This window comes from Heterodontus francisci, chromosome 11 (genome assembly GCF_036365525.1).
Source record: "Heterodontus francisci isolate sHetFra1 chromosome 11, sHetFra1.hap1, whole genome shotgun sequence".
In the NCBI taxonomy this organism is placed as follows: Eukaryota; Metazoa; Chordata; class Chondrichthyes; order Heterodontiformes; family Heterodontidae; genus Heterodontus; species Heterodontus francisci.
The window spans coordinates 43,248,746-43,271,727 of NC_090381.1; the positions used below are offsets into that span (position 1 = coordinate 43,248,746).

The 22,982-nt window shown below is 46.3% G+C and overlaps 1 protein-coding gene across 2 annotated transcripts in view; it reads right to left on the reverse strand.

Annotated features, from left to right (window-relative positions):
* Positions 1 to 19,838, reverse strand: part of LOC137375223 (opsin-3-like) — a 112,385-nt gene extending 92,547 nt beyond the window's left edge. Inside the window, exons 1-2 of one of the 2 annotated variants that reach the window (XM_068042056.1) lie at positions 19,784 to 19,838; positions 19,292 to 19,653 (exon numbers count right to left, since the gene is read on the reverse strand). In XM_068042056.1, the coding sequence (XP_067898157.1) occupies positions 19,292 to 19,628 (337 nt within the window). In that variant the 5' untranslated portion in view covers positions 19,629 to 19,653; positions 19,784 to 19,838. Of the gene's footprint in view, positions 1 to 19,291 lie in introns of both variants that reach the window. The other variant, XM_068042057.1, reaches the window with a different exon arrangement.
* Between the last annotated feature and the right edge of the window lie 3,144 nt (positions 19,839 to 22,982).

The following is a 22,982-nucleotide window of genomic DNA, read 5'->3' on the forward strand; positions in this document are numbered from 1 at the left end:
CGAAGATGGAATGAATTGAGACGTCGCTCTTGGCTGACATACGTTGTCCAGGCCTCGCTGCCATAGAGCAAGGTACTGAGGACACAGGCTTAATACACTCGGACTTTAGTGTTCCGTGTCAGTGCGCCATTTTCCCACACTCTCTTGGCCAGTCTGGACATAGCAGTGGAAGCCTTTCCCATGCGCTTGTTGATTTCTGCATCGAGAGACAGGTTACTGGTGATAGTTGAGCCTAAGTAGGTGAACTCTTGAACCACTTCCAGAGCGTGGTCGCCAATATTGATGGATGGAGCATTTCTGACGTCCTGCCGCATGATGTTCGTTTTCTTGAGGCTGATGGTTAGGCCAAATTCATTGCAGGCAGCCGCAAACCTGTCGCTGAGACTCTGCAGGCACTCTTCAGTGTGAGATGTTAAAGCAGCATCGTCAGCAAAGAGGAGTTCCCTGATGAGGACTTTTCGTACTTTGGACTTCGCTCTTAGATGGGCAAGGTTGAACAACCTGCCCCCTGATCTTGTGTGGAGGAAAATTCCTTCTTCAGAGGACTTGAACGCATGTGAAAGCAGCGGGGAGAAGAAAATCCCAAAAAGTGTGGGTGCGAGAACACAGCACTGTTTCACGCCACTCAGGATAGGAAAGGGCTCTGATGAGGAGCCACCATGTTGAATTGTGCCTTTCATATTGTCATGGAATGAGGTGATGATACTTAGTAGCTTTGGTGGGCATCCAATCTTTTCTAGTGGTCTGAAGAGACCACGTCTGCTGACGAGGTCAAAGGCTTTGGTGAGATCAATGAAAGCAACGTAGAGGGGCATCTGTTGTTCATGGCATTTCTCCTGTAACTGACGAAGGGAGAACAGCATGTCAACGGTCGATCTCTCTGCATGAAAGCCACACTGTGCCTCAGGGTAGACGCGCTCGAACTATAGAACCATAGAAATGTTACAGCGCAAAAGGAGGCCATTCAGCCCATCGTGTCTATGCCAGTTGAAAAAGCTAGCCTCCCAATCTAATCCCACCTTCCAGCACCTGGTCCGTAGCCTTGCAGATTACAGAACTTCAGGTTCATGTCCAGGGACCTTTTAAATGAGTTGAGGGTCTCTGCCTCCACCATCGATCCAGGCAGTGAATTCCAAACACCCACCACCCTATGGGTGAAAAAGTTTTTCATGTCCCCTCTAATCCTTCTACCAATCACCTTAAATCTGTGCCACCTGGTAATTGACCTCTCCGCTAGAGGAAACAGGTCCTTCCTGTCTACTCTATCCAGGCCCCTCATAATTTTGTACACCTCAATTAAGTCACCTTTCACCCTCCTCTATTCTAAGGAAAACAATCCTAGCTGATCCAATCTTTCCTCATAGCTGTAACTTACACGCCCTGGCGACATTCGTGTAAATCTCCTCTGTACTCTCTCCAGAGCAATTATGTCCTTCCTGTAATGTGGTGACCAGAACTGTACTCAATACTCCAGCTGTGGCCTAACCAGCGTTTTATACAGTTCCAGCATTACGTCACTGCTTTTGTATTCTATACCTCGGCTAATAAAGGAAAGCATTCCAAATGCCTTCTTCACCACTCTATCTACCTGTCCTGCCACCTTTAGGTAATAAAAACAAGAAATGCTGGAATCACTCAGCAGGTCTGGCAGCATCTGTGGAAAGAGAAGCAGAGTTAACGTTTCGAGTCAGTGACCCTTCATCGGAACCAGCTTTGTCTGGGAAAATGATATCAATGGTAAATGTTTCCTGCTGAGTAACTGAGTCCATCTGGTGGGCAACTTTTACTGTGTGAAAAGGTTGCTCACCATCAGTGGTCTCTATGTTACACATGTCCATATCATTCTCGTGGACATGTCTGCATTTGGATTGGCCACTTCTGAATGTATCCCTGTTCCTCTCACAAGGTGGTCTTTGTTTTTTTTGTCAGGTTGTGACTTCTCGCCGGTTTTCCAGTACCAGACCTCTTGCACAGCCTTGCCCAGTGCCCTTTCTTGCCACACACCTTGCAGTTGTCCATGTATGTGGGACAGTTTCTTGTAGGTGTACCAGTCCGCACTTACCAGATATCTTGCCTTGCTGAGGTGATCTGGTTACCTCACCGATGGTCGTTGTTCCAAGTGCTCATATGCACTGCCTAATTGTGGCAATGGCCTCAAATTTCCTGCCCTCTCTCAGGAGATTTTCTATATCATACCCTTTTTCATTGTATAGTAGCTCTTTCTGAAAATCTTTTATTGGGGTAGATGCAATGAATAATTCCATGATCCTTTTGGATAACTGCACTTCCGAAAAAAAATCACAGACCTTTCCTTTTTCACAGCACCTGCTCATGAGTTAATCGATAGTCTCCTTTGATTGCTGCCTGTACGCCATTCGGTTAAGACGATGAATTCGAAAATTAATCTTGCTCTTTCAGATGGCCCTCCAGTGTAGTCCAGAGTCTCAGTGGTTCCCTCTGGTCTGCTTCAGATAATCCCGAGATGTTAATACAATGCAGCCCCTTGTTGCTGATCGTGATTTTAATTTTGATTGCTTGTTTGTCCAGCTCAGTGACAGCAAGATACAAGAAATACAATTCCATGTGTTGCCTGAAAAATTGGAATGCATGGAGAAGGTCTTGGGCTTTCCAATTCATTAATGGGTATTTGGCAGTCATAGTGCCAAATTTCCATCTTCGCTGCCTTCGGAGAATACTTGGCATCAGGTGGCAGGACTATATCTCCAACACAGAAGTCCTTGAAGCGGCCAACACCCCCAGTTTATACACACTACTGAGTCAGCGGCGCTTGAGATGGCTTGGCCATGTGAGCCGCATGGAAGATGGCAGGATCCCCAAAGACACATTGTACAGCGAGCTCGCCACTGGTATCAGACCCACCGGCCGTCCATGTCTCCGCTATAAAGACGACTGCAAACGCGACATGAAATCGTGTGACATTGATCACAAGTCGTGGGAGTCAGTTGCCAGCATTCGCCAGAGCTGGCGGGCAGCCATAAAGACAGGGCTAAATTGTGGCGAGTCGAAGAGACTTAGTAGTTGGCAGGAAAAAAGACAGAGGCGCAAGGGGAGAGCCAACTGTGCAACAGCCCCGACAAACAAATTTCTCTGCAGCACCTGTGGAAGAGCCTGTCACTCCAGAATTGGCCTTTATAGCCACTCCAGGCGCTGCTTCACAAACCACTGACCACCTCCAGGCGCGTATCCATTGTCTCTCGAGATAAGGAGGCCCAAAAGAGAAAGAAAAAAAGACTGATCTGCAAGAATCCTTGGCTGGAGCTTTCCGCTTTAATTGGCTCCCGCTTTTTTGCTTGAGGCTTTCCTTGAAGGGAAATTTTTTTTTGCAGGTCTGCTGTATGCACAGCGTCGGACTTCAGACACGCCCTGTGTTCAGTGCCTACAGCACGGACTTTCTGCCTGTGATTGTGAGAGGCCGCTCAGGAAGCAGTCATGACGGGAAAACACACAGCGCGCAATGGTGATGCAGCTCCGCTGCCCCGACGTGAACCAGCTCTGCTCGCCTTTCCCTAGCCCAATTCCTCCCGATTCTTGCTTTTTCTCACCAACAACCGTCGAAATAACAAACCCCGTTCGTGCACTTACTCACTCAAGCGCCAACTTCAGCGGATGGTCATTGAACCTGACAGTGTCGTGCCATTGCAGCTACCTCCAATGGACTTCACCGAGAGAAATCGCTGGTTCCTGATGAATGTTGCTGCTGAGGTGCTCTGCTGTACTACTACTTCGACGCATTCTACTATCTCCACACTGTGTTCTTCAACTACACCTTGATGCTCCCAGATATGGATGATGTGCCCAGAACTCAAAAAGCTTCAGAAACCACAAGCAGTCACCATATTTTGTTATTGCCTCCCTCAGCAATAAGGTACCAAAGAATCTTGAGTTGAAAGGTAGCCAAAGATTGGGATCTTTATTATCAAGGAACAGGTTTACAAGAGAGTTTCCTCTTAGGCAGTCCCTCGGGAATGAGGATGACTTTCTTCCACTCCAGGGTTGTGAGTCATTAGGTGACCGAATAGTCCAATTCTGGATCTGCACACTCTGCCACAGGTGGAGCAGGGGTGTTTGGTGAGGCGAGTGAATGGGATGCTTGAATTTCCAAATGCTCCTTTTGCTGTTTGCACTTGGTCACTGCCTGAGCATGTCGATGTTGTTCAAACTGGCTGGCACCTTCGTTGATGCTCCTCTATTTTGGGCCGTCTTGGGCACGAGATTCCCACGAATCAGTGGAGATGTCACAATTTTTCAGGGAGGCTTTAAGGACATCCTTGTAGCATTTCCTCTGCCCTCCTGGTAGCCTCTTGCCGTGACGGAGCTCGGAGTAGAAAACTTGTTTTGGGAGTCTTGTGTCAGGCATGTGGATGATGTGGCCCACCCAAACTAATTGACTAGCTATGAGCAGTGTCTTGATACTGGGCATGTTGGCCTGAGAGAGGACACTGATATTGGAGCACCTGTCCTGCCACTGAATTTGCAGGATCTTGTGGAGGCACTGCTGGTGATATCTCTCTAGGGCTTTGCGATGTCTGCTGTACAGTGTCAATGTTTCCGATACATACAGAAAGGCAAGTAACACTGCGGCCCTGTAGACCATGAGCTTGGTGCCAGGTTTGAGGTCTTTGTCATCAAACACACTTTTCCTCAGACGACCGAAGACTGCGCCGGCACACTGGAAGTGATGCTGAGTTTCATCATCGATACCTGCCTTTGCTGAGAGGAGGCTCCCAAGGTATGAGAAGTGATCCACATTGTCCAGCGATTTGCCATGGATCTTGATAGTCGAAGGGCAGTGTGCGCTGTAGGAGCAGGCTGGTAGAGGACCTTTGTCTTATAGATGTTTGCTTAAGGCCCATTCTTTCATACTTTTCAATGAATGTATCAAAGAAGAGAGCTCCATCATAGATGCGTGAACCAGCTGACGAACAAAACACCAACTCAGCTACCACGTGTTGGTTGATGTCACTTCCTGTGATGATGTGTGAAGTACACAGCCTGTTAAAGAGGTATCACAACACATGCTGCCTACGTGGGCATGGGTTACACACCAGAGTCATGAGCCATGTGTTCAGTAGCCACCCTCTGGTTTGCTTTGATGACTCAAATGCAGATGTCATAAGTGGCCTGTCATAGAATGAAGGCATCATGACTGATAGCAGGATACCTGACAGTGACCTTTATGATACACTGCGTATGGTCACTTATCAGCTGGACGTTGAGAAAGTGGAATCCCTTTTGGTTGTGGTACATCTCATTGTGGTACATGTGGTGCCCACAAAGCAACAAGCGTGCAGTAAATGGCATCTTGCATCACAAGAAAGCCTGTAATTCTCGTGAAACAGCACGCTTGCACTGCCTGATTCTCTCTGGAAAGCAAGAATGAAATATATTCAGCTTTCTTGGAATATAGAACCAGAGTGACTTCCCTTATAGAAGAGTAGATGGAAAATTGGCAGATGTTGGAAATATCGCCTGCTCCAGCCTGGAAGGAGCCAGATAAATAAAGGTTCATGGTGGCAGTCACCTTCACAGTCACTAACAATAGAGTCCTTGCTTTTTTCTGAGTTTGCAGATGTGGGTGCACCAGGTAGAAGATTTCAGTGGCGATACCCTTACTAAAGGCCTGCTCGGGTCTGCAAATGAAACCCGACCCCCGACCCGAGTCCTTTCATTTTTTCCCGCACTCAATCTGACCCAACCCAACCTGACCACCGGAATATAATCAACTTTATTGAAGAGGTTGTGCTCTACCTTGGGTGGAATCGCTCACTGCAGACTAGTGCGGAGTGTTTCCCTCCTTGACGTCCTGGCTGTCGCTGTGTCTGGCCCAGCCCGATGCGATCCGAGCCTGAATTCCGGACCCAGAAGAGCGACTCGACCCGACACGAACCCGAAACATGTCGTCAGGTCCCGTCGGATTCAGGTTGGGTAGCCATGCTCTAGTCCTTACTGTGTCTGTGTCTGAAACATTGGCTGGAATTTTATGCCACACCGACAAGCCAGATGGTGGCGGGGAAGTGGCATAAAATGGAGTGGGATGCACTGGCCACCCGCTCCCGCCTCCGCCACCACTTTACGCAGGGCGGCGGTGGCGAAAAATGGCCCGCCCACCTCAGGCCAATCAAGGCCTTTAAGTGGCCACTTAACTGCCACTTAAGGACCTTCGCTGGCCTCCACGTGGATTTTACGCGTGGCAAGTGAGGGTCTTGGAGCAAGGAGAAACCGCCTAATGAAAGCAGGCGGCTTCCGAGCATCCCAGGATGGCCTTCATGATTGGGCACCCTGTGCCCAATGGAGGGCTGTCCCAGCTACCCCAACCACCCCCAAGACCCAACATGTCCACCTTCCTCCCAATCGACCCCACTTGCCTCGCTGGGGCCCGACTGATTAACCCCGGCGAGGCAACCAAAAGTTACCTTCCCTTCTAGCTCCCAGGCATCTTGTCTTCATGCTGGGCTGCTGTCCCAGCAGTGGCCACCGCTCCCGGTGGCATGGCTGGGACTAAGAGCTGCGGGTCCGCTGATTGGCTGACAGCTCTAGTAGGTGGGATTTCCTTCCTCAAGTGGGTGGGAGTCCCGCCTCACATGAATTGAAGCCCGGGGTCCCGCAAAATACGCGTCGGATTCGCAGGCGAGGCGGAAGCAGGTTCGCCACTGACTTTTCAGTCGGTGGCTGGCTCCCGTCCGCCTAGGGTAAAATTCCAGCCATTGTTCTTCACTAAGATTCAAGTAAGAGAATTGCTCCCTGATCACCCTGGATAGATATGGCTTCCTGCTCAGAGGCCTTCTCCTCCTGTTCCAGTAGCTTGCCCTGCTCGGTATTGTTTCTGCTCATTCTCCCTGTCATGCTGTATTCCAAGGGGAATGCATACTACTCCACCAATGTCGGGGTATGTGTTTTATGCAAAATAACTGAAGTTCATTAGCATGTGCCACACCACTCCCTGTAGACTTTAGCAATTTTAAAGAACTCTGCAGACCACCAAATATTTCTACAATTGCAGCAAGAACCAGTAGAAAGCTAAATCTAACCTGTAAGTAGTTGATGATCCTCTTAAATAGAGCTGGTGGTGGTGGGGGAGTCCTTCCTGCTGCTGAACACATGTTCAGCTGTGCATATTCAAGAAATGACACTAGCTGGAGTGAGCTCCAGGATGGCAGTATGGTGTCAAATCCGCTTTACACACTATAGATGTCAAGATCTGCCCAATCTGCATACTTCCAGCAGCCTCTTGCTGCTTGTGCACTAACCCCCTCAACAAAATCTCATCCAACACAGTTCCCAACGAATGTCTACCTGTGCGCCTTGGTCACCATTTTAGAACCAAAGCAGCACTCTTGTGTTGAAAAACAAGGTGCGAAGGAGCTGCATTTTGTGGCTGAAGTTGTGTGAATGAAATCCCATCCTTTGGAAACCTGCCAGAACTCAGCATTTGTAAACTGTGGCACTTTGTCAGGAGAAATCTAAGTGGTAGGGCAAGGATGAGGTGACCTTCATGAAGCAATTGATCACCATTGTTACTGGTGTGTATGGGGGTCTACACAACTTTGCAAACATTGAGTAGTGGTTACTCTCACCTAATTCACCTGTAATGAAATTGGGGGAAGATAAGTGATGTGGAGGGTAAAGAAATAAGGAAATGGTTAAACATAGATTCATTATTAATTTAAGGCAGAGAAGCCAGACAAGAGGAGGTTCGACAAGTTTGGGTGTAGATTGAAGTCCTGGAAGTACTTGATGCTGGCTATGTGTGTGGAACATTTCCATTGGTCAACATCGAAATTCCTGTTGATGAGTGCAAAAATTAAACTTGTATACACAATACTATTTTTGTTTTGCATTTTGTCAATAATATGTGCTATTCCTGCATTGCACTCTTGTTAGGCTTCCTAACAAATCAGAGTACCAGAGTTGAGTAATAAAGAATAACAGCCAAATTTACTGTGGTTGGAAAAACTTTGCATTCATGCTGGCTTACAAAACACCATCTTGCAGACAGACTTCTGGTGATATTTAACAGAGCTAGGTGATTCGGTGCTTCCAGTGAGAAGTGATCCTTGCAGGATATCCATAAAAGAGAATATCACCGGTGCATGGCCCAGGATTTACTGCCTGTGAGTGCCAATAAACACTGCTATGCATCTCTCTATGATCACAATCAAACTGATTTGCTGACAACATTATACGCCATTCAGAGGCAGGGATCCCAGGAAATGATGCCGCAAGTAACTTATATCAGAATTTGCTGCCAGCTGCTACATGGAAACGAGTAGCTAATTAGCATAGCTCTTCTCCGATAGAAATCAATAGCGAGATTTAGGTTGACATTTTACTGATTCACTATGAATTTCATTGAAATCTTGTTCTTCAATTCATAGAAGTTTAAGTGTTTTGGCAGTCAGACATGTTCAGATTTTCCCCTGTATTCTAATATTAATATGTATTAAGCTTGTGCGCTGAGCATGGAGTAGAATTGGTAATAAGATATAGCGGAGGGTCACTCGCACACAGTTTGGGTGACAGCCTTGTGTATACAGGACCCTTAACGCCAATTTAAGTATTTATATTGGCTCAGTAGAAACTCAACAATCAAATTAAACCCGAACGAGACATTCTGTCCCTGTTTACTGCGACCCATTACGTTAGCAGTTTGAAACTATTGCTCCTAATCTCTACTCTGTTAAATTGGACCCGATTTTGCTGAAAAAATTGACAGTGTCTGAACGATGTTGCTGTTATTAATCAGCAAATCAGCCAGCAACTTGTGGCCAGAAAGAGATACCCCCTGAATTGCGAAATGTCTTAAATCGCTTGCCGAATTGCACCGCTCCACCGTGATGGAAAATGCCATCTCACACTTAACCTCCCAGTGAGTTTCATGAAGTTGCTGCACTTCCACATTAATTGTCCATAAAACTCATCACAGAAAGTTAAATTTACTTGTGGGGTCAGTAGCCCTTTAACGATGTGATAATTGTTAATGACTGCCAATCAACCTCTCTTGTCCTGAAAGTGAATAATTCTAAATGTGGCGTCCCATTCCTTGTTTTGGGAGATTTTGAAAACATCAAATTTTTAATTTTTGCAAGCAAAATACTGCGGATGCTGGAAATCTGAAATAAAACCAAGAAATGCTGGAAATACTCAGCAGGTCTGGCAGCATCTGTGGAGAGAGAAGCAGAGTTAACATTTCAGGTCAGTGAACCTTCTTCAGAACTGGCAAATATTAGAAATGTAAAAGGTTACAAGCAAGTAAAGCAGGGGTGGGGCAAGAGATAACAAAGGAGAAGGTGTCGATAGGACAAGGTCACAGAATAGCTGACCAGAAAGTCATAGAGCAACAATATGTTAATGGTGTGTTGAAAGACAAAGCATTAGTACAGAAAGGATGTTAATGGACTGAAAATTGAACAGCCGTAAGTACAAACATGAAAAAAAAACAGTGGGTAAGCAAACTGAACAAACTAAGATGAAATAAAATAAAATAAACACAAGAATATATATAAAAAAAGGAAAAAGAAAAAAAACTACAAATAAAAGTAAAATGGGGGGGGGGCTTATCATGCTATATTTTAATTTTTGCAATTGTCTTTCTTACCTTTCTGTTTCCTTTTATTCTCTCTCTTAATCAAATATTTCTTTCCTTTATTTCTCTTTCTGACCCTGACTTGATATTGAATTCATTCACTTGAATTCACCCTCCCTTTCAGCCCTTCCGCTACTTAATTCTCAATCCTTTAATCTAATTTTAGGAAGTGCCAGAGAAGTTTGAAAGTGTTCAGAAACAATTACTGAACTGGAAAATTTAACATACATTGAGCTTGAGGGCAAAACATTATTTAATGTTACACAATTTGTGGGATGTAAGTGATAGATTATTCTAATGACATACAAGGCAGTTCAACATTAAAAGCTCCCGGTTCTGAAACCTTTTTAATGTCACCTGATGTGAAATCTTCATCTTCCCAGATGCAATAACCAGTTAAATATTAGTGCAATCATAAGAGTGCCATTATTCACCCAATGTTTCTTGTAACTGTACTGACAGCATCTTCAGCTAAAAATTCTGAGTAGATGATCCTCCTCCTGAGGTCCCCATCATTAATGATACCATGTCAAGCCACTCTATGTAGCATTAAGAAGTGCACCACTAAACACAATAAAAGGTATGGGCTCTGATAATATCCCAGCTGTAGTGCAGAAAAGCTGAGCAACAGAGCTAGCCAACCCCATGCCAAGTTGTTCCAGTACAGCTTGACACTGGAATCTACCTGACAATATGGAAGATTGCCCAAGTATGTCCTCTCCACAAGTAAAAACCAAGCTGAATCCAATCTGACAATTATTGCTTTAACAGCCTCCTGTCAATCATTAGTAAAGTGATGGAAGGATTAATGAAGCCATCAAACAATATTTGCTCATCAATAACCTGCTCACTGATGCTCAGTTTTTATTCTGCCAGAACCACCCTGTTCCAGACTTCATTACAGCCTTATAGACACAATGACTGAATGGCAGTGAAAAGATCGGGTGCTCGTTGCAGATCCTGCCAGTTTTTGATTCCACTGAAATGAATCATTTGACAATGAATGGACAGTGCACTCCACCAGACTACCATTCAGGTGACAAGGTAGAAAATTAACCCCAGCCTCCTGAGTCCTTGCCTGCAACCCAAAGAACATATAAGATCCAATTAACCTTATCTTGCAAAAATCACTCATAAAAATGTTCTGAGGCTCTATTATGTCACAACAATTAAGCTTTATGATTGAAGGAGAGCAGCAAAAACTTATACAGCAGAATAATACAATGCATATCACACAATATTGCACTCCTATCCTTATAAGAGAGCATAGTAATTTGCCATGACCAATGTCATAGGAGATCTGCTAGTTTTTTTTTGAAATTACGTCTACCTTTCAGAAGTTAGGGCAGGGAGTCCCCGGGAGTGTCCCACTAGAGCTGAATTTTATTCGGCACCCTTTGAGCTCAGCAGTGTGCCTGCATTCAGCAGCCGCTGCTGAGCCCCCGTGATATTAAGCATGGGGGCTCATCAGCATCACTGCAATGAGCCGCACCGCCCCCCCCGCCCGCCCGCCACATATTACATGGGGAGAGGCGGGACATCCGGTGCAGTGAGGAACCCTTTGACAGCTGTGTAGCAACTGCTGGGGCCCTATTTTAAGTGCCCCAGCACCTGCCTCCTGAGAGTTGTCAAAGAAATACTTACCTCACTTTTGAAGAGTGGGGCTGCTGTCAATCTGGCAGCAAAGCAGAAAGTGCTGGAAAAACTCAACTGGTCAGTAGCATCTGTGGAGAGAGAAGCAGAGTTAACTTGACCAAGTTCACAGATCTGAAAGTTAACTCTGCTTCTCTCTCCACAGATGCTGCCTGGCCTGCTGAGTAACCCCAGCACTTTCTGCTTTGCTGCCACATACTTACCCTGCTGTGTCCCAGTGTCCTGTGGTGTTGCGATCTTCTTCTGTGTTACATTGCTTCTTGTAGGCATGCCACACCTGGGTGAATAATCTTAATTTTGCACTTTCCAGGACGTGAGACTTCAAAGAACCATAAAATTCATGAAGTCTCATGGCATCAGATCAAACACAGACAAGGAAACCTCCTGCTGATTACCACCTACTGCCCTCCCTCAGCTGATTAGTCAGTACTCCTCCATGTTGAACAGCACTTGGAGGAAGCACTGAGGAGAATGTACTCTGGGTGGGGGACTTCAATGTCCATCACCAAGAGTGGCTTGGTAGCACCACTACTGACTGAGCTGGCCGAGTCCGAAAGGACATAGCTGCTGGACTGGGTCTGCGGCAGGTGGTGAGGGAACCAACAAGAGGGGAAAACATACTTGACCTCGTTCTCACCAATCTGCCTGCCGCAGATGCTTCTGTCCATGACAGTATTAGTAGGAGTGACCACCGCACAGTCCTTGTGGAGACGAAGTTCCGCCTTCACATTGAGGATATCCTCCATCGTGTTGTGTGGCGCTGCTACCGTGCTAAATGGGATAGATTTCGAACAGATCTAGCAATGCAAAACTGGGCATCCATGAGGCACTGTGGGCCATCAGCAGCAGCAGAATTGTACTCAACCACAATCTGTACCCTCATGGCTCAGCATATCCCCCACTCTACCATTACCATCAAGCCAGGAGACCAACCCTAGTTTAATGAAGAGTGCAGGAGGGCATGCCAGGAGCAGCACCAGGCATACCTCAAAATGAGGTGTCAACCTGGTGAAGCTACAACACAGGACTGTCTGCATGCCAAACTGCGTTAGCAGCATGTGATAGACAGAGCTAAGCGATCCCATAACCAACGGATCAGATCTAAGCTCTGCAGTCCTGCCACACCCAGCCATGAATGGTGGTGGACAATTAAACAACTAACTGGAGGAGGTGGCTCCACAAATATCCCCATCCTCAATGATGGGGGAGCCCAGCATATTAGTGCAAAAGATAAGGCTGATGTATTTGCAACAATCTTCAGCCAGAAGTGCCGAGTTGATGATCCATCTCGGCCTCCTCCTGAAGTCTCCAGCATCACAGATGCCAGACTTCAGCCAATTCAATTCACTCCGCATGATATCAAGAAACGACTGAAGGCAGTGGATACTGCAAAAGCTACAGGACCTGACAATATTCCGGCAATAGTACTGAAGACCTGTGCTCCAGAACTTGCCACGCCCCTTGCCAAGCTGTTCCAGTACAGCTACAACACTGGCATCTACCCTGCAATGTGGAAAATTGCCCAGGTATGTCCTGTACACAAAAAGCAGGACAAGTGCAACCCAGCCAATTACCGCCCCATCAGCCTACTCTCGATCATCAGTAAAGTGATGGAAGGTGTCATCAACAGTGCTATCAAGCAGCACTTGCTTAGGTAATAACCTGCTCAGTGACACTCAGTTTGGGTTCCACCAGGGCCACTCAGCTCCTGACCTCATCACAGCCTTGGTTCAACATGGACAAAACAGCTGAACTCAAGAGGTGAAGTGAGAGTGCCTGCCCTTGACATCAAGGCAGCATTTGACCGAGTATGGCATCAAGGAGCCCGAGCAATACTAAGGGGGAAAACCCTCAGCTGGCTGGAGTCATACCTAGCGCAAAGGAAGATGGTTGTGGTTGTTGGAGGTCAATCATCTGAGCTCCAGGACATCACTGCAGGAGTTCCTCAGGGTAGTGTCCTAGGCCCAACCATCTTCAGCTGCTTCATCAATGACCTTCCTTCAATCATAAGGTCAGAAGTGGGGATGTTCACTGATGATTGCACAATGTTCAGCACCATTCGTGACTCCTCAGATACTGAAGTAGTCCGTGTAGAAATGCAGCAAGACCTGGACAATATCCAGGCTTGGGCTGATAAGTGGCAAGTAACATTCGCGCCACACAAGTGCCAGGCAATGACCATCTGCAACAAGAGAGAATCTAACCATCTTCCCTTGACATTCAATGGCATTACCATTGCCGAATCCCCCACTATCAACGTCCTAGGGGTTACCATTGACCAGAAACTGAACTGGAGTAGCCATATAAATACTGTGGCTCCAAGAGCAGGTCAGAGGCTAGGAATCCTGCGGCGAGTAACTCACCTCCTGACTCCCCAAAGCCTGTCCACCATCTACAAGGCACAAGTCAGGAGTGTGATGGAATACTCTCCACTTGCCTGGATGGGTGCAGCTCCAACAACGCTCCAGAAGCTCGACACCATCCAGGACAAAGCAGCCCGCTTGATTGGCACCCCATCTACAAACATTCACTCCCTCCACCACCGACGCACAGTGGCAGCAGTGTGTACCATCTACAAGATGCACTGCAACAATGCACCAAGGCTCCTTAGACAGCACCTTCTAAATCTGCAACCTCTACCAACTAGAAGGACAAGGGCAGCAAATGCATGGGAACACCACCATCTGCAATTTCCAGTCCAGGTCACACACCATCCTGACTTGGAGCTATATCGCCATTCTTTCACTGTCGCTGGGTCAAAATCCTGGAACTCCCTTCCTAACAGCACTGTGGGTGTACCTACCCCACATGGACTGCAGCGGTTCAAGAAGGCAGCGCACCACCACCTCTCAAGGGCAATTAGGGATGGGCAATAAATGCTGGCCTAACCAGCGGTGCCCACATCCCATGAATGAAGAAAAAAAAAGCCAAATACACAACAGAAATAAAACCATAATTGAAGAATATTTATATAATATGGGCTTCTAATATCTGATTGTGAAAAGCCGCAGACTAATATGTATTTGGAATCTGTATTCATTTCTCTGTTAAAAGTTATGTGAAAATACAAGTAACTGCAATTAAACAATCTTTGTTAAAAAACAGGAAAATATGTTCATATCTAGCTGTATCGCCAACTAGAAATATTACACCAATAAATATGATCAGCTGCTGCAGAAGCAAAGCTCGTGAACATGTGTCAATGTGTAATAGATGAAAATCCATGACAACAGCACAGATTTCCTCACTAGTCCTGCATTGATTTTCAAACATATGCAAGACAAACCTTGCAGCCAGAAGTTAGAGCATTTAAAGGACCACACCAAAAGCTGAGGATGGCTGAGGGGTGTTCTAGGGTGGCTCCACAGTGCAGCAAAGCCTCCCTGCTCACTCGCTTCCAGGCTGTGCGGGCAAGCCGGGCAGTCCTTTTCACCAGCGACGATAAGAAGCGGCCCTCCCACCCGAACAAGGCAGTCTGGCTGGAAATGGCAGAGGAGGTGAGTAGCCATGGGACCATCTGGCATCAAAGGGTCCAGTGCGAGAAGGGGATGAACGAGCACTCCCTCAGCCAGCCGGGGCCTCTAGGCTTCGTGCGCACAGGGTACGATCACTAAAGTCATCCACATCCAAAGGGCAATCAGATCAGCAGCCTTCCTCCAGTCAGGCTGTTAGTGCAGAGGTTACGAGAAGGGGCACTCGCAAGCTTTTGCATAGGATATACTGACACAAAGGGGAATGCATGGGTGTCACAGCAATGTAAATATGTCTTTCACTAAATGTTTCTCATCAACATGTGTGCCAGCAGATAGCGCCAATGTCACATCCCTTTGCACCATTGACCCTTCAGGAAAGCCAATGTATGCAACAACATCATTGCTGCGCCACCATTACTCATGAGCATCTCCACGGATGCAGTGACATGGACATTGGCTCAGTCAGCTGCTGCCTCTAACAGTTTACACAGGGATGCTGCAGATGTGGACTGATGCACAGCAGGTGAGCGAGGGTGATGTGTGGCTTGCAGAGCTCATGTCAGTTCCTATGGAGCAGAGAGCCTATGTCTGATAAGCCACTGCCGTACATCCCTAGGTCACTGCTAGCCCTGCTTGCAGAGCCTGGGTGCCATCTGCCCTCCCATTTGCCTTTCATGTTGTAGGTTCTCAGCATCCTCATAGTCCGAGGAGGAATCCTGCTGATGTCTCTCCTCGTCATGCCAGGCCTGGCCCCTATTGGGTGTGTAGTTGTGCAGAGCACAGCGAGTAGCAAAGAAAGGAGCTGGCCTTTTCAGCCCGTAGTACAGGGCATCACCCTATCTATACAAACATTGGAAGCGATCTTTCAGCAGGCCGATCTTCTGCTCAATGGTGGCTCTTGTAGTTCAGTGGCTGGCATTGTATCTCTCCTCTGCAGCAGTGGTGGGGTCTCTCACTGGTGTCGGGAGCCATGTCTGTGAGGGATAGCCCTTATCTCCAAAAAGCTACCACTCCATCTGAGCCAGTTCAGTGAACAGCAGTGGCAGCTGGGACTGCTGCAGGACCCAGGTGTCATGGCAGCTGCCTGAGAAGCGGGCACAGATTTGCCCGTATGCTGATCACATACCAGCTTCACCTAGATTGAGAGGATTCCTTTAATGGTAACGTCTGCAGGTGGTAGCCCAGTGGGAGGCCTGATGGCCACATGGGTGCAGTCTGTGAACCCAAAAACCTATGGTTCTCTAGCAATGGTGCTGAAACCGATGGCTGTCTTGGCCTGGCCGTGTGAGTCCGCCCTGGAGCAGACAAATGCACTGGCCCTCCAGTGCAGGGCATCAGTGACCTCCCTGATGCAGCTGTGCACTGCTGACTGTGTAACCCACAAAGGTCTCCAGTGGGCCCTGAAAAGCTGCATAGGCGTCAAGCTTGAGAACTGCTACCACTATGAGGATCGCAGGCATAGGATGTCCACTGAAGCCCATAGTTGCAGGTGGTCTTTGAGCAGGATACAGAGACGTGTCACCACCCTCTCTACATGCGCAATCACCTCTGAAACTGGTGCTCTGACATCCAATGGCATGTCATGTGGGGCCTGTAGATGCACAGCGACCATAATGGCGAGCTCCCCTTGGGGCTGCTGCTCCCACACCTGCCTGTTGATTTTGGCTCCGGCACATACAGATCCTCAGGAGCAGAGGATCACACAATGTAGGATGAGCCATACCCATTTCCATATGATAAATAAAGTTGAACCCTTCATGTATTCGAAGGTTCCTAACAGGGCAGGGATTGGTGTTGACGGGTACATTATGTGCTTTCATGAATCAACTATGTGGCATGGCATGGCATTGCCCATCTTGGCCAACACTCAGAGTGGCACAGCATGACCACATCAAGATCCTACCAGCTGAATCAATTGCCCCCACCACCCGTATAACCTTAACGCCTTTCTGGCACTCTCCCAACACACAGGGTGACTATTGCTCCTTCACAAACACAAAGTAACGCAGAGCGTACACTGTTTATGGAGGGAAGGTACACAATACCTCCCTTCAAGCCTGCAGAGCTTTCCCTCCAGTAATCCCAGCCCCCTTCCCTCCTCCCTTTAAGAATGCAGAGCTGAGACCCCTGTCATCTCCCCCCCACCCCCCGCCATCCTCCCTTCCAGTATGCAGAGTGAGACCCCTGAATATTCCCCCTCCCTCCTCCCTTCCAGTAAACAGACAGACCCATAAATATCCCCCCTCCCTTCCAGTATGCAGAGTGAGACCCCTGAATATTCCCCCTCCCTCCTCCCTTCCAGTAAACAGTGAGCCCCCTAAATATTCCCCCTCCCTCCTTCCTTCCAGAGTGCAGAGTGAGACCCCTGAATATTCCCCCTCCCTCCTCCCTTCCAGTTTGCAGAGTGAGACCCCTGAATATTCCCCCTCCCTTCTCCCTTCCAGTATGTAGAATGAGACCCCTGATAAAATTCAGCCCATATTTGTGGAGTTCCCATATACAGAAAAGCTTGGAAACTACAATTCTTAATAACAGTAGGTGCAGCACCCGGAAATAGTTGTTGCCTCTTTCTTACCATTTGAAAGTGTCGCCAGCTGCTAGAAATATCATTAGCATAATTCATAAAAGCCTTGCAGGTACTTTCAGAGCCTTTATGCTCATTACTTACTGTGAAAATGATATTACTTGCCAAAAGTGGTAAATAGCACCTTATTGCATAAAAATAATGAGTTGCTTCCAAAGCCCTTTTTTCATTTACTAAAGGGAACTTTAGTCTGTGTTTTCTTTTAATCGAACTCTATCTTTTTACCTGTATCCACACCAAACATTTAATTTCAGTGCCATGTGCCTTTAATTCAGAACTTATTTCAGTAAACATGACAGTGAGTATTAATTTGTACCAACTAACATTATGGTCAACAATATTTTTGGCAAGAATTTCTGAAATATGGAGAAAAAAAAACGGTCCTGGCATATTAAAGAACTCATATTAATAATAACAGACTGGAATGTTCAGTCCTCAAGTCTGTTTGCATTTGACTGTTTGCAGCACAATGTGGCAGGAAATCAGCCCAGGAAATTCAAACAATGCAGAGATTAGTACACTTGATATTTACATGATATTATAGGTCATTTATCTAAAAGGAAACATTTGGGGGATTCCAAAAGTGCTTTGAAACATTTTGACATGACAAGTATAAATTTACAAATTTCCTAGGTTTTTAAGAATTTATTTATAAATCTGTACAGACCTGTTCAAAACCATGGGATATTTTGTACAAGCCCGTACACATCTGCAGCCATATGCAGACAGATTTCATGTCACACCTATAGTAAGTGAGAACTCACCAGCAAAAGCTAAACATATACATTTGCTTGTGTAACTTGCCAAGAAATGTTATGCTTAGAACAGAATCTTGTATCTCAGCTTAAATAATTATTCAAGCTCCCAATTAATAAAAAATTTAATGCATTTCATAAATATGATACTTTACAAGATGCCATCAGTGTGCTAGAGGTGACTGGTGTGATGCATTTATAATATTCAATCTACTGAAGTTATTACTGTGAGTAATTATGGAGAATGTTATGGTTTATTCCGAATAATACATTTAAACATCAGAAATTCAGTACAAGAGGCAATAGGAAACAATTTAATGGCCTGGAATTTATATTTAGATCAAGAAAATGTTTACCTGAAATTACTTACTGTTGCAAGTTTTGGAAGAAACATCACCAGGCTCACTCTTACAATTCGTACAGCTCAATAAATATTGTTCAGAAAATGACCTTCTGCATAGGTGTGATATCAACTCAGGCTGGAGTTATACTGCACTGAGTGCAAACTCAAAAGGTGTGAGACTGACTCCTGCAGGAAGCCTCATGCTTCATGGGTTTTGTGTAGTTCGTACTCTCCTGCCACTACTATACTGATGTGCACCCGAAACTGTTTCATAGTGTCGGAAAAGTAATCGTATAACTGCCAGTTTAGGGATGAAGGTGCCAGCGGTTGCCTCGAAGCCAGAAGGCCGTGGGTTAAAGCACCAGTCCCAAAATTTAAGCACATAATCTCGGAGGAGCCTCCAGTGCAGCACTGAAGTAGTGGTGCACTGTCCAAGGTGCTGCCTTTCAGATGAGACATGAAATTTTGCAAAGTCCAGCTGCCCTCTTAAGTGGATATAAAAGATCCCAGAGCATTATTTAAGAGAGAGCAAGGGAGTTTTCCTTGCAACCTGGCCAGCATTTATCCATCAACCAACATCACTTTCTATTCATTAACTTCATTGCTTTAAGTGACATTGCTGTACACAAAATAGCTAGCTGCTGTCTTTCCTTCATTACAATAGTAACTACACTTCAAAAGTACTTCATTGTCTATAAAAAGCTTTGGGACGTCCTGAGGACGTGAGGATATAAATAATTCTATGTTCTTTATTATTTATCAAGACCACAGATTTATTGCTTTCGATAGCAAAAAAGGTTTTCTCCCCCTTTTTCAAGTCTATACTTGAGTTACTATTTAATCTGCTTAAACGAGAATGATTATTCCGGTCGAGCTCACCGAAGACGGCATTGGCGAATCCGTACCAGACACAGCCCACGTATCCGATGAGCCAGTGGCCCTGGGTGCTGGCGGCGAAGCTGAACGGGGTGCCCAGGGTGCAGACGAGCAGGTCGCTGAAGGAAATGTTGGCGAGCAGCAGGTTGACCGGCGAGCGCAGCGCTTTGTGGCGGTAGAAGAGAAGCAGCACAAGGAAATTGTTGGTAAAGCCCAGCAGCCCGATGGTGCCCAGGCACACGGCCGTTATCAGGTGGCCCGTGGGGCTGAGGGTGAAATATTCAGTCGCCTCCTGCTGATAACCATCGCCCATCCTCGCCGCCAGGTTAGGAGAAAGCATCACTCGTCCACTGCAGCAACACCAACTAAGTAGGGAAGAAAGTTTGAAAGCAGCATTACCAGCACCGCTCCAATAAGCACCGAGCTCTGCAGCCTTCAAATGTTCTCTGCTTTCATTAAAAGAGCAAGCGTGGGGTTCAGTGCTTTAAACACTACCGGAATGTCCTGTTCTGTAGGCTTGCTATGCGGCTGTTATTAATCTCCTCTGGTCTTGGAGTGCAGACGACGTGCGAATGATGGGAGTTATATTGCCCCCGCCCCGCAACTCACTAAAGGTGAGCAAACAGCAGGAAGCAGCGGCACATCACAATCTCAGTGACTCGGTGAATTTCTTATGAAATAGCCCGCAGTGGTTATCAGATACAGCGGTGTGGCTGTTGGTTTGAGTATGTACTCTCTTTAAACAGAGACCGTTCACTGACTCCTGAATCAATCCAGGTGGGCTGGCTGGCTAGGTGGGAAGCAGGCACGCTGTTCTTTCGGTGCCAGCACAAGCTGTTTGAAATTAGCGCTGAGACTGGCACAATGGAAACTATTTTCCACTTATCAACGGTCCACTCTCGGCAGCACCGGGAGTCCCCCTTTCAAATCTTTAAAATGCTTAACTTGGAACTAGTAACGTTTTTATTCGATAGATCACCTCCCATATCGGTTCAAATTAAGTTTAATGAGGGATTCACACGGCGGAACACGCTCTGAAGCTGTCGTATTATTTTGCTCTGTCAACTTTAACAGATTTGCAGTCTAACTGTTGAGAAAGTAATGAAGAATTCACTCGCAGCATTCAAAAAAACGCACACGCAACGATAGGTTCCTCTCCTCCCGCAGGAAGCAGAGTTCAGCTGTCTTTATTGAGGGTTTCAAGGGCAAAATGAATTCTCTCAGTTTGAGGGAGTGGAGAGGTGGGTGCCATATCCCTCTGTTGTCCAAAAACTGACAGATGAGCTGCGGGTTAACAAACTCTGTCTCTGAACATTTGTCACTTTCGCGACAGTTTCATTTGCCACATTCAAGACCATCTGGATGTGGCTAACCTCTGGCCGTCAAGGCATCCCATAGGGAAACTTAAAGACATGAACTGACATGGTGTCATAGAGTTATTCAGCACAGAAACAGGCCCTTCGGCCCACCGTGCTGGTCATCAAGCCTATCTATTCTAATCCCATTTTCCAGCACTTGGCCTGTAGCTTTATATGCTATGACGTTTCAAGTGCTCATCTAAATACTTCTTAAATGCTGTGAGGGTTCCTGCCTCTACCACTTCTTTAGGCAGTGTGTTTCAGATTCAAACCACCCTTTGGGTGAAATTTTTTTCTTCAAATCCCCTCTAAACCTCCTGCCCCTTACCTTAAATCTATGCCCAATCTTTATTGACAGCTCCGCTAAGGGAAAAAGTTTCTTACTATCTACCCTATCTATGCCCCTCATAATTTTGTATACCTCAACCAGGTCCCCCCTCAGCCTTCTCTGCTCCAAGGAAAACAACACTTGCCTATCTAGTCTCTCTTCATAGCTGAAATGCTCCAGCCCAGGCAACATCCTGGTGAATCTCCTCTGCACCCTCTCCAGTGCAATCACATCCTTCCTATAGTGTGGTGACCAGAACTGTACACAGTACTCCAGCTGTGGCCTAACTAGCATTTTATACAGTTCCATCATAACCTCCCTGCTCTTATATTCTATGCCTCAGCTAATAAAGACAAGTATCCCATATGCCTTCTTAACCACCTTATCTACCTGTGCTGCTGCCTTCAGTGATCTACGGACAAGTACACCAAGGTTCCTCTGACCCTCTGTACTTCGTAGGATCCTACCATCCATTGTATATTCTTGTGTCTTGTTAGTCCTCCTAAAATGCATCACCTCACACTTCTCAGGATTAAATTCCATTTGCCACTGCTCTGCCCATCTTACCAGCCCATCTATATCATCCTGTAATCTAAAGCTTTTCTCCTCACTATATACAAAACCACCAATTTTCATATCATCTGCGAACTTACTGATCATACCTCCTATATTCACGTCTAAATCATTAACATACACTACAAATAGCAAGGGTCTCAGCACCGATACCTGCGGTACTCCACTGGTCACTGGCTTCCAATTGCTAAAACAACCCTCGACCATCACTCTCTGCCTCCTGCCACTAAGCCAATTTTGGATCCAATTTGCCAAATTGCCCTGGATCCCATGGGCTCTTATCTTCTTAACCAATATCCCATGCAGGATCTTATCAAAAGCCTTACTGAAATCCATGTATACTACACGAACTGCTTTACCCTCATCTACACATCTAGTCACCTCCTCGAAAAATTCAATCAAGTTAGTTAGACATGATCTCCGCGTGACAAAGCTATGCTAACTATCCTTGATTAATCCCTGCCTCTCCAAGTGGAGATTCATCCTGTCCCTCAGAATTTTTTCCAATAGTTTCCCTACCACTGATGTTAGACTCACCGGCCTGTAATTACTTGGTTTATCCCTGCTACCCTTCTTGAATAATGGTACCACATTTGCTGTCCTCCAGTGCTCTGGTACCTCTACTGTGGCCAGGGAGGATTTGAAAATTTGTGTCAGAGCCCCTGCTATCTCCTCCCTTGCCTCACATAACAGCCTGGGATACATCTCATCTGGGCCTGGGGATTTTTCCACTTTTAAGCCCACTAATACTGCTAATATCTCCTGCCTTTCAATGCTAATATGTTCAAGTATACCACAATCCCCCTCCCTAATCTCTACACCTACATCGTCCTTTTCCATAGTGAACACAGATGAAAAGTAATCATTTAAAACCTTACCTACGACCTCCGGCTCCACACACAAATTGCAACTTTGGTCCCTAATGGGCCCTACTCTTTCCCTGGTTATCCTCTTGCCCTTAATATACTTATAAAACGCCTTGGGATTTTCTTTTATCTTGCCCACCAGTGTTTTTTCTGCCCCCTTTTCGCTCTCCTAATTACTTTTTTAAGTACCCCCCTTCACTTTCTATACTCCTCTAGGGCCTCCACTGTTTTCAGCACTCTGAAGCTGCCATAAACCTCCTTTTTTTCCCTTATCCAATCCTCTATATCCCTTGACATCGAAGGTTCCTGGACTTGTTGCTCCCACCCTTCACCTTTACAGGAACATGTTGGCCTGAACTCTCACTATTTCCTTTTCGAATGACTCCTACTGGTCTGATGTAGACTTTCCTACAAGTAGCTGCTCCCAGTCCACTTTGGCCAGATCCTGTTTTATCATATTGAAATCGGCCTTCCCCCAATTCAGTACCTTTATTTCCAGTCCATCTTTGTCCTAGTCCATAACTACCTTAAATCGTACAGTGTTACGGACACGATCCCTGAAATGCTCC